This window comes from Choloepus didactylus, chromosome 20, assembly GCF_015220235.1.
Source record: "Choloepus didactylus isolate mChoDid1 chromosome 20, mChoDid1.pri, whole genome shotgun sequence".
Classification (NCBI taxonomy): domain Eukaryota; kingdom Metazoa; phylum Chordata; class Mammalia; order Pilosa; family Megalonychidae; genus Choloepus; species Choloepus didactylus.
The window spans coordinates 12,179,978-12,193,645 of NC_051326.1; the positions used below are offsets into that span (position 1 = coordinate 12,179,978).

Genomic DNA, 13,668 nt, shown 5'->3' on the forward strand with positions numbered 1-13,668 from the left:
GGTCTATGTGCTTTTAAGTATCACTGATTCTCCAAGCAACCTGGCAAGGTAGATATTACGTGCACTCATCTCACAAGCTCAGGATTCTCTCTGCAGAATTAAAGGAATAAATTGGGTTCAAATCCTGCAGCCTAGCAATCAAAGGTGTGATTTGGGCACATTATATACTCTCGCCATCTCTATTCGTTTGGAGGGAGGAGCTCCCTAACCGCAGATGGAAACATCTGAACAAACTGAAGGTGTATTTGGGCTTGGAGCCAGACATTAACATTGAGAAGTTACTTTCAGAAAGAATGTGTGATTCTGAGCTTGTTTTCACATAGATGCTTAGCTTCATCTACACTTGCTCTGATTTACATGGGAAATTACTTCTGAGAAGAATGTAGGATTCTGAACTTGTTTCCACATATACTGCTTATTTTCATCTACAGTTACTTTAATTCACTGGAATCCCCAGTTAGGTTTTAAAATCAGCCCACTTACCTTAGGTTGTGTATAGGTCAGAGGAGCCTGAGACAGTGTGGGTGAGGGTTTTTCTTTCAGCTGGCACAGGGTGAGAAAAGCAGCCATCTTCAGTAGTATTCTGTCAGTGATAACTTGGAATTATTTCATGGCTGAAGAGGGAGGGGCTGGTAACAAGTACTGTTAGTTTTCTTCATAGACCCACTGGTACAGGTCTTGTTCTACTGTGGCTATATTCTGCTGCTGAGGGGATGAGGAATTAATGAAGAGGTGGTGCTTTAGAACAAAGATACTTAAATGAGAAGGAACCTGCTTTGATTTCAATCATCCACCATCCCTTCTGCACCTCTACTGTGGGGCAGACCAGCCAGAGGAAGGTGTTACACCCATTCTTCTCTGGGATGTTTCCTTCAGGATGTCTTGGTTCCCACTTTTCCTCGACGGGATAATTAGAAATGTCACCAAGGCCCATTTAGGTGGTCATATAAAAGATCCTGGGTCTAGAATATATATAGCCTAGGTGGTAAATGGTGACACCCACTAAGAGAACTGAAATTATGCAAATACCCACAGGTTACCACCTGGAGAGGATATGCTGAGCCATGCAAGTAGCTTGAGACTTGACCCCTGCCCTACTGGAGCACTTAAAAGATGACACAGCAGACTATGATGCAGTATGCTAAAGAGTATGGACATGGTCCCGTGAGAACCACTGAAAGCTTTTAAGCAGAAGAGTGCCAATATCTGCGTCTAATCTGTAGTTTTCAAACTTTCAGTCAGTGAATTCTCAATTCAAACAAAATCTTTCTTAGAAGCTCAAAATTTAACCTAAATATAAGCAAAGCAGCTCTGGCACACATATGTGGCACACAAACACACAGTCATCTGTTGCACTCTTAAAAGCAATTTGAAAAACTGAGTCTTAGACAACAGGTGCAGAAGTTCAATCACAACTGCCATCCTCAGCATCCTAGCACAGTACCCGGGGCACAGAGAAGGTGCTCCTCTTTGTCCACTGAATGACGGTTCCTCTAGCTTAAATGGGACAGGCTACAGAATTTGCAAACAACGACAGGGAATTTTTTAGACTTTTATCTTTAGGTCATAAAATTTGGGGGTTACAATTAACCGATATATTAATCCAAATGATGGACTGGCTGTAATTGTCAGTAGAAAGAATTTCCCTTGGTTACTAACTTTAAACAACTGCACTAGAGGTCAGCTAGTCTGCCATTTAGACAAATCACACTAAGTCTAATTTCAGAATTTCCCCATACAAAAAGTCTTTCAGGAAATTATTTTATTTTTGTAAACACCTCAAGGAATACCATACATTACAAAAATTTATAAAGAATTCACAAAAGTACTCACATGAAAGAAAATTATAGCTGTGGCCCCTTTCTCATCTGCCCATCCTTTCTAGAAATGAATCTTTCTATTTTCTTATAGTGCTTTCAAAAAACTTTCAGACATAAGAAATAAAACAATCATTTCTTCATTTTCAATAGTTGGCTTTGAGAAAACAGTACAATAATACAAAATAGCATGGTGTTCTTAAAGTTATGATAGATTTAAAAGCTAAGCAAACTCAAAGGTAGAACAGATGCTCATTGTCCATTTAAATGATTCAGCGCATGTACTCTTCAAATTTCTTTCGGGTTACAGCTGTACACAAAATAATTAGTCCATCTTCCATTTGGTCCCTGCTTGAACTATAAAAAGAAAGTTGTAGCTGATTACCTTCAAGCTGGCAGCTGTGATGAATGTGGTTCTAACCCTATTACTACCATGCCACAGGAGCTTGTAAGAATGGGCATTAAGTATTTTATTTATGGCAAAGACATACTATACACGGACGCCTCACAGCTGAAGGGAATGGCTACAGAAACACAATCTTGGACATGCAGCAACCAACATAACCACCCAAGCAGCATGAGCTCAGATTTCTAATAATGTGCTGTCATCTGAATGGCCACTTCCAGCACAAGACCTCTGTTCTAAGGACAAGGGTATCCATATTTACAAGAGTGCTGTGTTACTGTAAAGCAAGTACTATGCAAATGTATACGAGTAACTAAGAACTGGTTGCTGTTACAGCAGCATTTTATGTGAGTACTTTACTCATTCAACCATTCGGCTTCCTCATCTGCAAAATGGAGATACCTATTTCATGGAGCTGTTATGAGCTGTTAACAGACATTCAATAAAATAACTCTATAACAAGTTCCTTTGACGGCTCGGCACTGGATTGGACACTGGAGGCATAAAAATATGGAAAGGTCCCTGCTCTCAGGAGGCTCAGTCTCAAGGACCACCTCCCACCAAACAATTCTTGACATGGTTCAACTGTTTTTTTTTTTAATCTGGTATCAAACAGGAGGGGCAAGTTTAAAAGAAAACATTGAAGTGTTTACAAAAAGCTGTAGGTTTATTAACATAATATATTCTAACATGTATAAAATTCCCAAGCAGGTCATTTTAAATCACAAATAAGATATCACAATATTCAGTATTAATTTTAAGAAGAAAGAAAGAAAGAAAGAAAAGGTGGTGGCGGACACTTATGGGTTTCAGTTCAAAATGAAAAGTGCAGAAAACAATGTTTACTTTGGTGGATCTGTGTTGATGCCGTACTTCTCCTTGAGAAGCTTCAGCTGTTCCTCCTTCTTTTTTGTGTCCATCTTCTGAAATGCCTGAAAATGTGGTAAGCACCAAAGTTAACGGTTACCGATCTATAGCCAAATGAATTTCACCAATAACATGAACAAAAAAACTGCTGGTATACATTTCCCATCAGGTACAGTTCGACACTGATTCTTAACTGGGTTCGCCATGTGAGAAGAGCCTTGGCTATACTTACTCTGTTGGCATTATAGTACAAAACCACGAGGTATCTGTTACAAACATTGAATCCTGATAGGTGATCACAGGCATTCTTGGCATCAAAGATGTCTTCGTAGACCACATAAGCTGTTCCTCTAGTTTCAGGTGTGTTCCCTCTGCAGAGTTAAATCAGACAATTAAAATACACATTTAGTCTACGGCCATACCCTGAACATGCCCAATCTTGTCTGATCTTGGAAGTTAAGCAGGGTCGGGCCTGGTTAATACTTGGATAGGAGACCACCCGGGAATACTGGGTCCTGCAGGCTTTAAAAAGAAAAAATAAAATAAATAAAAAATAAAAATAAAATAAAATAAAATAAAATACACATTTACTTGAGCACTGATAGCTGAATAACAGAACTGTCTTTTAAACCACTAACCAGAAAATCAAAATTAGCAGAGTAAAGACAGTAAACAGAAATTAAGTTTCATTTAAGTATTTTGAGATAGACCTGAAACAGAAATTAAATATTATGGATAGATACGCTGAATGAGACTGTCATTTCTTGAATTAGAGAATTTTTATTTTGTGCTTATTTTAAGTAAAGTATCTACAGATTAAACTCTCAGTTATATCAGGAATACTAAGAACACAGCTACTGAAGCACTGGCTGCAGGCAAAGAACCAGCTTGAAACTCTGTCACAGTTTTCATGTTCCCTGTTGCAGTCTTTCCTGTTTCTCATACTAAAAACCAATTTTCAGTCTTAAACTCAAAGTACAGTACTTCGGTTGGTTAAGAAAGAGTGACGGCTCTTATTAGTTAGCAGTATTTAGAATGAGGTTTTCCTCTGTGTATTTATGCAGTAGAACCAATACTTAGGTAATTATTTACCACACTACTGACTGGAAACTAGTCCCTTGTTTCTAAAGATTTCTATTTTCTCTTTCATTCTAATTAATTATAGTTTCAATTCTTAGAGACAAGACAATCTCCACCAATGTAGGAAAAGAACGTTCCTGTACCATGTTTTATTAAGATTCATCAACCATCATTTATGGCCACGAAAGGGGGTGAGGAAGTGTGAGGAGCAGCAGGAGACTCAACTGCAGGCAGCAGAATGGCCATGTGCTAGTTTGCGGGGACACTGGACAGAGGTCCCACTCGGCTCCAGTGAAATAAAGACGCCCCCCTTCTTTCCCTCTGTTAGAGCTACCCAGTTCAAGACTGGGCTGACACCATCTGCCATGGTCCCCAGCAGGGATAAGGAAGGGCAGTGGGCCCAAGGGAAGAGAAGGCACCTGGCTAGACTTGATCTAGGACAAGACCACAGGCCAAGCCATGATCAGAGCTCATGCTTCCTATAAAAGGGGATGGGACAAGGACAGGGCGCTGGCATTTAAGCAATGTTCTCACGCTGTCAGGCTGCATGGACATGATACAGGGGTTTTACTGCAGTCTTCACACTCTGGAAAGAGTCTATCAACTTTCAGATTTTTGACTTTTAATCATTTTCGAGAATGTATTATGTATGAAAAGTTGGGGACTGTGCGAGGGAAAAAACACTGCCTCAAAGTTTCCCCAAAAAATTTTACCTAATTTTTCCTTTGAAATAAAAACATAAAATGCTTCAAAACAAAAGCAACATTGCCTAAATTACTTATCATAATTATTTACCTACTTTCCTTTGATCACTTTTGCGTAACTCATTTAATACTTGAATTATTTTATATTTCACATAGTTATACTGTCACTAAGGAGATTTTAAGTTCCTCAAGGGCAAAGAGGGTCTTAGACTTCATTTCACTTCCACAATGAAATGCACACATCAAGTGCTAGTAAGCATTTTAAAGGTAGAGATCTTTCTCCTATCAGTTCTCTCATATAGCCTTTCTCTAGGAGGCTAAAAAACAAAAACAAAAGCTACTTTTTCTTCCTCTTAAATCTTCTCAGGAAGTTGATAAGGGACAGGCACTAACCCCATTTTACAGACTCTCCACTTCTAGTATCTTAGCCCCTAATTCTCAACCTCATATCCTGAGAAAGGCAATATAATGTGGACTTTTACACACATGTACTTGGTACTGCCATGTATTAGGCCCTGGGCCAACACTAAGTAAGTCTACTACCTGCAAGGCAGTCCTGGCAGGGACGGTCCAGGTGCTACCTTTCAAAGTCCCATAACTCTGAACACTCTCCAGTACTGGGCAAAATGGGAAGGCTGGACACCCTAGAGGGAGGTGCCAGATACACAATAAAGCATGGTCATGGCTAAGGAACAGAAAAACAGCTTTCTCAGGGTATAATTTGGACTCAAAAGTTCCTGCACCCTGACCTTTTATTAATTTATTCAAATATAGATTGTGTTTCTTTTATGTGACAGGCACTGGATATACAATAGTGAAAAATACAAGCATCAGCCCTTCCTTCTAGCTTACATTTGCCTGGGAAAAAGACATTAATTAAATAAGTAGATATAAAAAATAATTATGGATCATGAGAAATAGTAAAAAGGAAGTAGGGAGCTGTGTCAGAGAATCGTGGGAGGAAAGGCTACTGCTAGAGTGGTCAGAGAAAACCTCTCTGAAAAGGTGACCCTAAAGCTGACCTGAGGAATGAGAAGGAGCCTGATAGGAGAGGAGCTGGGGGAAAACTACTCCAGATAGAGGGACCAGCAAGTACAAAGACCTCTTCCAAAAACGACACCACTTTATTACTTAGCCTTTCAACCTGGTGTCCCTAAATTTTCTCTGACTTCACTGATATAAGCATCTCTTATCATGTCTCAGACACAAGTACTGTAAACACAAAGCTAAAAGAATTTATGGTACCTGCCCTGAGAGCTCAAGACTGACAGGACACACAAGTGAGTCCATGGACAACAGCAAAACCACATGTTGCTTCATAAGTCATGTGCACAGAAGATGCTACAGGAGCACCAAGAAAGGATGGCTGATGCACACTGGGAAGGAAACACTTGTTGACAAAGTGCTTGCATGGGCGCTACTTAATTTGATCCTCACGAAAATTCTTTAAAGATGCGTAGGTCAGGAAGACTGTACTTCATAGAAAAGTGAAGCTCCTATAGATTAGCTTCACACTACGAGCAAGTGCCCAGTTAGTATCTGAACCCAGGTTATACAATCAACCCAGTACATTTATTATGGTGCATCTGCATTGAAAGCTGAAAGACACTGTACATCCAGATTATTTGGCATGTGAGAAAACAGAAAACCAAGAGTTAGGAAACTTGTCTAGGTTCATGTGGGTGGCTAGTAACAGGGCCTGAAGTATAATCTTGTTTCTTGATCCCCAAATCAGGGGATCTGATGTATACTATTCTTTGTATGTCCAGAACAAGGCTTAACATCGAGTCCATGTATCCCCTGAAATCATACACAAAATGCTGAATGTACCAGGGGCCAGTGAAAGGAGAAATGGATTAATGATTATGGGGTTTCCTTTTGGGGTGACGAAAATATTCTGGAACCAGAATGGTGGTGATGACTGCCCAACATCGTAAATGTACTAAATGTCACTAAAATTCACATTATGTGTATTTTATGACAATTTTTTAAAAAGGTGTGCATTTTTCTGGGGAGAGGGTCCAAAGCTTTTATCAGATGTTCAAAGTAGTCAGCCCTCCTATCGAGGACAGCTGATATGTAACATTTCATTTCATACTCCTCTGAGTACCAATGATTAAATAGATTTCCAGCTTTTAGTGTACTTTCCAGAAGGACAGTGATCACTCAAAAGGAAAGTCCTCAAGATCTCACAGGATTCTAAAAGCCAGGAAGGAGCTCTCAGGTCGTTAAAAAAAAAAAAAAAAAAAAAAGGGTATTAAGAAAGATATTCCAGCTAAAAATGCAAACCTGAGAAACCCTTCATATGGACTTCTCAGAAACTGACCCTTTCATATCAGTTAGACAGTATAGAGTCAAGACAATCAGAAGATCTTTATCACTAACCAGCTGTGTGAGGCTAGAAAGAGCCTCTTACTCTCTGGGCTTTGGCAGGCTCACCTCTAAAAAAGACACAATATCACCTCTGCACAGGGCTGCAGTGTTGTCAAAGCAAATAAAAGCACCTATTACACTGCATTGCATTCAGCAGATGTTCAAGAGATATCATTTGAAGATATGAATGCCAACCTTTACATGAAATTAAAACATGAATTCTTGTTCTAATTAGATATTTTCTCTTGTGGTTGTAAATCTTCAATTGAAAGATGAACTTGAAAGAATCATTTTCTTTAAATTTAAGACATCAATAAGACTCACACTCTGATTTGACGAATAGGTCCATATTTCCCAAATATATCATACATTTCTTCAGCTGTGATTTTGTATGGCAAATTTCTTATATACAAAATCCGATTTACTTCAGGTGGAAGGCGAATCTAAAATGAGAAATACGAATTCTTGTTATAATTAGGGGTATGAGTGCTACCATTTTCCAAAAACTTCTTTAACAATAGTAAATAAATAGTAGTAATAGCAAAAACCCATGAATAAAAACAATAATCTGATGTTACCAAAAATGGCAGGCTCTTCAGGAAAGCAACTGGACACTGGTGTGAAGCAAGACTATTAACTTTATTTCAAAGTACTCAATGCCTCAGACCATGTGTGGGAAAAAAAGGGAACAGTTCCTGTTTGCTGCACAATAAAATTCCCACTGTTTACCCTTCTCTGATTGTCTCAGAAACTTGTATCAATGATCTGTCTCTTGAATTTACAGCCTTTCTCTCAACACTGGGTTTTTATTTTTTTAAAAAACTTTTTAATTTGAAATAATTTCAAAATTACAGGACAGTTGCAAAAATAATACAAACCCCATATGGAGAACTCTAACATACTCCCGCCCCCTAGATACCCAGATCTACCAATTTTAACACTTTGCCACCTTTGTATCTATCAACTATCTATCCATCCATCCATTTTCTGAACATTTGAAAGCACACATCATGCTCCTTAAACACATAATACATTTCCCACGAACCAGGACATTCACTTATGTAATTACCTTAAGTAGAGTTATCAAGTTCAAGAAATTTAACATTGCTATAAAGCTTACAATCTATATTCCAATTTTTTTCTTATTATGCCCCAATAATGTTCTTTTGAGCCGTTTCTCCTCCATTCTTAGATTCCATCCAGTTTGGGTACTGCATTTAACTGACAATATCTCTTTAGTTCCTCTCTCTTTTCTGAAACTGTGGAAACATTCATAAACTATAAAATTTCCCACCCCAACCCTTCCCAAGTACACCATTCAGTGGGATAAATCACATTCACAATGCTGCAGAACCCTTACCACCTTCCATTACTAAAACTTTCCCTTCACCCCAAACAGAAACCCTACACTCACTGTGCATTAACTCCCCAATGTCCCTGACCTCATCTCTGGTAACCTGCAGTCTACTTTCTGTTCCTATGAGTTTGCATATTCTCTGATAATTTCTTTGTGGTTACCATGGGGCTTCAATTTAACACTTTAAATAGGTAACAATCTTGTTTTCTTTGACACCAACTTAATAATTTCAATAGCATACATAAACTATGTTTCTATACCCCTGTCCCCTGACCTTTATGTGGTTCTTGTCACAAATTCCATATTTATATATTACTAGTCCAAAACCACTGATTTATCATTACATCCTATGCATTTACCTTTTAGATCCGGTAGGAAGAAAAAAATGGATTACAAATAAAAAATACAACAGTATTGACATTTCTATCTATCTATGTCATTACCCTCATTGGAGATCTTTATTTCCACATATGGCTTTGGTCAATTCTCTAGTGTCCTTTTCTTTCAACCTGAAGAACTCTCTTTAGCACCTTTTGTAGGGCTGGTCTATTGGTGACAAAGTGCCTCAGTTTTTGTTTACCTGGGAATGTCTTAATTCCTCCCTCATTTTTGAAAAGGAATTTTGTCAGATACAGAATTCTTGGTTGACAAGTTTTGCTCTCAGCATTTTAAATGTCATCCCACTGCCTTCTTGCCTCTATGGTTGCTGATGAGAAATCAGCACTTAATCTCATTGAGGCTCACTTGTATGTGAAACGTCGCTTCTCTCTTGTAGCTTTCAGGATTCTTTGGGAGTCAATACTATGGTGTGGGTCTATTTGGGTTTATCCTGTTTGGAGTTCATTGAGCATTTGGGATGTTCATACCTTTTGTTAAATTTGGGAAGCTTTCAACATTATTTCTTTGAATATTCCCTCTACCCCTTTCTCTCTTCTCTTCCTGGGACTCCCATAATTATGTATATTGGTATGCTTGATGGTATCCCACTGATTCCTCAGGCTCTGTTCACTTTTCTTCATTCTTTCCTCTTTCTGCACCTCAGAACAGGTAATGTCAATTGTCTTATCTTCAAATTCATTGATTCTTTGTTCAGCCAGCTCCAACCAACTGTGGAACCCCTCCAGGGAATTTTTAATTTCTGTTACTGTGGTCTTCAGCTCTGTTTGGTTCTTCTTCATCATTTCCATCTCTCTAGTGATGTTCTCTTTGTGTTCATCTATCATTTTCCCAATTTCCTTTAGTTCTTTGTTCACGTTTTCCTTTCGCTTTTTGAGCATATTTAGGGTCATTTTTCAAAAGACTTTTTCTGGAATGCCCCAGTTTTAATTTTCCTCCTTGATGGTTTCTAATCATTTCCTGCTTCTTTGTATGTTTTGTAGTCTTTGTTGAAACCTGAACATTTTGATGTTTTAATGTGTTATCACTGGCATTTAGACTCTGCACCATCTGTTCCTTAAGCTTGTATCCAGCTAGTATATGACAGTTTTCTTTGAATATCAGGAGCTAAAAAAAAAAAAGAAGGAAAAAAAGAAAACACCTTTCCCAGTCTTTGCAGATTGATTTGTGCAAGTGTTCTCCTTCAGAGCTTATCCATACAAAGAGTCAGAAGAATAGCTCCATGCCAAAGCCTGGCTCCTTTCTGCACATGATGGGTATACACACGATGGATATGCACGTTATTTGTATGCACCAGCACACATGATGGGTATGCATGGGTGGCCCTAGAAATTCCATTTACAAGGGTAAGAGTGTTGCTTCTTCCCTAGGAAAGAAGAAGTTTCTTCACAGTCCCAGGCACTACAACACACGTCTGGCAATCTCTTGCCTCAGGCAGCATGACTTCAATGCACTCCCACACAGTTCCATGAGCTTCCTTCTACACACAGGGCAAGGTCTGGGACAGTGAGTCCATCAGGCCACCACCAGACAGACTGGCCCCAACATACATGCTCCCAGTATATGCATGAGGGTTACTCTGCTCCCTCCAGAACCAAGTTCAGGGATCCACACAGGGAGAGTGGGCCAACTCCATGCCAAGCTGGTGAGGAGGTAGGAAGGGGTCAGCCAGGGTGCCAGGAGATCCTCCAGCTTTTAAGTAGTCTTTTTTTTTGATTCAGCACTCGCCCTGTTACTGCAATTCTTTAACTGTTTTCCAGAGGTTTCAGAAAGGTGTTTCTGTAGTTCTTGCTGGTTGTTCAAAGCTTCTGTGGGGAGGGGCGGGTAGAGCCCTGAAGCACCTCACTCTACCATCTTGACCAGGTGTTCAGGTTTGCTAATGCTGCCGGAAAGCAAAATACCAGAATTGGATTGGCTTTTATAAAGGGGGTTTATTTGGTTACAGAGTTACAGTCTTAAGGCCATAAAATGTCCAAGGTAACACATCAGCAATCGGGTACCTTCACTGGATGATGGCCAATGGCATCCCGAAAACCTCTGTTAGCTGGGAAGGCACATGGCTGGTGCCTGCTCCAAAGTTCCGGTTTCAAAATGGCTTTCTCCCAGGACGTTCCTCTCTAGGGTGCAATTCCTCAAAAATGTCACTCTTAGTTGCACTTGGGATATTTGTCCTCTCTCAGCTTCTCCAGAGCAAGAGTCTGCTTTCAACGGCCATCTTCAAACTGTCTCTCATCTGCAGATCCTGTGCTTTCTTCCAAGTGTCCCTCTTGGCTGTAGCTCCTCTTCAAAATGTCACTCTCAGTTGCACTGAGTTCCTTTTGTTTATCAGCTTGTTCATATGGCTCCATTGATCAAGGCCCACCCTGAATGGGTGGGGCCATGCCTCCATGGAAATATCTCATCAGAGTTATCACCTACAGTTGGGTGGGGCACATTTTCATGCAAACAACCTAATCCAAACGTTCCAACTTAATCCCCACTAATATGTCTGCCCCACAAGATTCCATCAAAGAATATGGATTTTTCTGGGGTACATAATACATTCAAACCGGCACACCAGGGTAGTAGTTTCCTGAGTCTTGTCTTCCTCACTTAAGCAGGTCCTCACAGTCTACCAATCTTTAAACAAAATTAAATACTTATCTACATTCCTCCTCATTCATTCAAAACCAATATTTACTGAGAGCCTTCTTTATGTATATACTAGGCTAGGTATTAGTAATACACCACGAAGAAAAAAAAAACACACAAGGTTTCTGCCTTCCCTAAACTTATCAGCTCCCTACTTATCCTATCCTGCCAGCCCAGTTCACCCCACCCTCCCAATCAAATGTCTGCAAAGAGGAAGTCTATACTTAATACCTCATATTCTTTGCCACAGTAACACTGTCGGCCTTCTACAATCTGGCTTTCACCTCAGCACTCTACTGAGACTGTTTTTACTCACCAAGTCCTCTTAATTGTGATGCTCAATTCTCATCCTACTTAACCTCTCTCTGAGTCTTCTTACATTGCTAACTAGTCCCTTCCCAAAACATTCTTATTTCTTTGGCTTCCTCCTCACTGGCTATTTGTTCTCAGTCTTCTCTGCCATTCATACATGCTTCTCAGGGCTTTATCTTTAAACTTCTTTTTGGGATCCTTCATAGACTCCCCCTGACTCTTTACAATCTCTTTGAGTGGTCTCTTTAACCACATACATATTCTCCACAGTAAATTGATGACTCTTAGATATGGATCTTCAGTCCAGATCTCACTAATGTGCTTCTAAATAACATACTCATTTATGTAATGGACATTAATTTGCCCGATAACTATTTATTAAGCTGGTAAGTATCCAAATGTTGTATAAATGGATAAGATACCAACTTAGGCCCTGCTCTCAGACTAGTAGCGGTGACAAATGGTAAACAAATATGTACAATAAAGTTTTAGCTGTCATGACTCACGGATAAGTTCAAATGGATGATCAGTACTACCAAACAATCCTAATATACTTTTCTAGTAAATTCGCTCTCTACAAGGCACTAAACCATACTTTCTCTCCTTTCCTCAAACTTTACCATAACCACTCTGTCCAACACCTGAACTGGCTGTACTCCTTTCTCTACCCACCCCAGGCCTTCCTTCTTGGAGAAAACAGATATGACCAAATGGTAAGTACCTTGTATGCATTATCACTAAACCTATCAATCTACATTCATCCACTCAAAAACTTCACTCCTAACATTAACCCATTTTTCTCCCCATATCATCTGTTTCTCCCCTCAACGGAATCATCCCATTGGCATACAGCGGGAATGACCTTATATCACCAACTGTAAAAAAAAAAGAAGACAACAATCGCCCAATTTCTCTACTCCCTATTTACATGAAAACTAGTGGAAGGAGAATCCGACGCTTGAGTTACCTGTGAACCATCAAGTTATTTACTGGAGACTTATCTGTGCTATCAACTTTAAGGCCGAGGCGGCCAGGTTCGAGGTGCGGGTCAAGCAACAAAGACTGTGGGGCTAACAATGTCACTGACACCAGGATAGAGACCGAAGGAACACTCAACAGGGATGGGGAGCTGAAGTGTGGCTCAAGGAACACAATCCCTGAGGTCAGGGCCGGGAAGAAATCCCACCTGACTCTGGGATTTCCCACCCTGGGGACGGAGAAGGAGCAAGAGTTCTCAGATACACGCTGCTAAGTCAAGCAGCCAAGTCCTCCCCCTCCTCTGCAGAAGGCCCGGCTACTCACATTCGCCCTCTTGGCAGCTTGCATCGCCATCTTGGCGAGCTGATGAAGTTACCGCAGCAGATGCCGAAATTCCTCAGGATGCCCCCGGGGCTCAGCTCGTTCAGCTTCAAGCGCAACGCCGAGTCATACACAAGCCTTCAACAACCAGGCTCCGCCGGAAGCTGTTATAACGCCGTGGGTCGTTTCACGCCAGCCGTACGACGTAGAGGGCCTAGCAGAAAGACTCCCAACGCAAAGCGAGCCCGAGACCGGAACTGGAAAGGCGAGAGCACGAAACTTTCCAGGTCCTGCGACGGAAGGGCGGGGCCTGGGCTCAGAAGGGGCGGTGTTCCGGTCGGGGCGGCCCAGGGCCGCGCGAGCTTAGTGGAGGGGGCGGGGCCTGAGGTGGAGGCGCGGGGCGGGTCTCAGGGGAGACCCGGGGCT

At 40.6% G+C, this 13,668-nt stretch overlaps 1 protein-coding gene across 2 annotated transcripts; it reads right to left on the reverse strand.

Moving 5' to 3' along the window:
- Nucleotides 1–1,745: 1,745 nt before the first annotated feature.
- SF3B6 (splicing factor 3b subunit 6) lies at nt 1,746–13,485 on the reverse strand. Of its 2 annotated transcripts, XM_037813334.1 has the most exons (5): nt 13,246–13,485; nt 7,572–7,690; nt 3,323–3,461; nt 3,070–3,155; nt 1,746–2,174 (listed from the first exon to the last, which is right to left on the reverse strand). In XM_037813334.1, exons 1-5 carry the CDS (start codon nt 13,273–13,275, stop codon nt 2,090–2,092), a joined length of 459 nt encoding a protein of 152 aa, XP_037669262.1. In that variant the 5' UTR covers nt 13,276–13,485; the 3' UTR covers nt 1,746–2,089. The 2 variants fall into 2 exon arrangements, with proteins under 2 accessions (XP_037669262.1, XP_037669263.1); XM_037813335.1 differs by having other exon boundaries at nt 1,746–3,155; nt 13,246–13,478.
- Nucleotides 13,486–13,668: the final 183 nt, after the last annotated feature.

Excerpts from the sequence above, each read along its gene's own strand:
- SF3B6 (XM_037813334.1), bottom strand. The coding sequence starts at position 13,275 with ATGGCGATGCAAGCTGCCAAGAGGGCGAAT. Across the intron at positions 3,462-7,571 it reads CCTATTCGTCAAATCAGAGT|AGGGAACACACCTGAAACTA; the intron begins GTGAGTCTTATT and ends TTAACTCTGCAG. Across the intron at positions 3,156-3,322 it reads TGTACTATAATGCCAACAGA|GCATTTCAGAAGATGGACAC; the intron begins GTAAGTATAGCC and ends CCACATTTTCAG.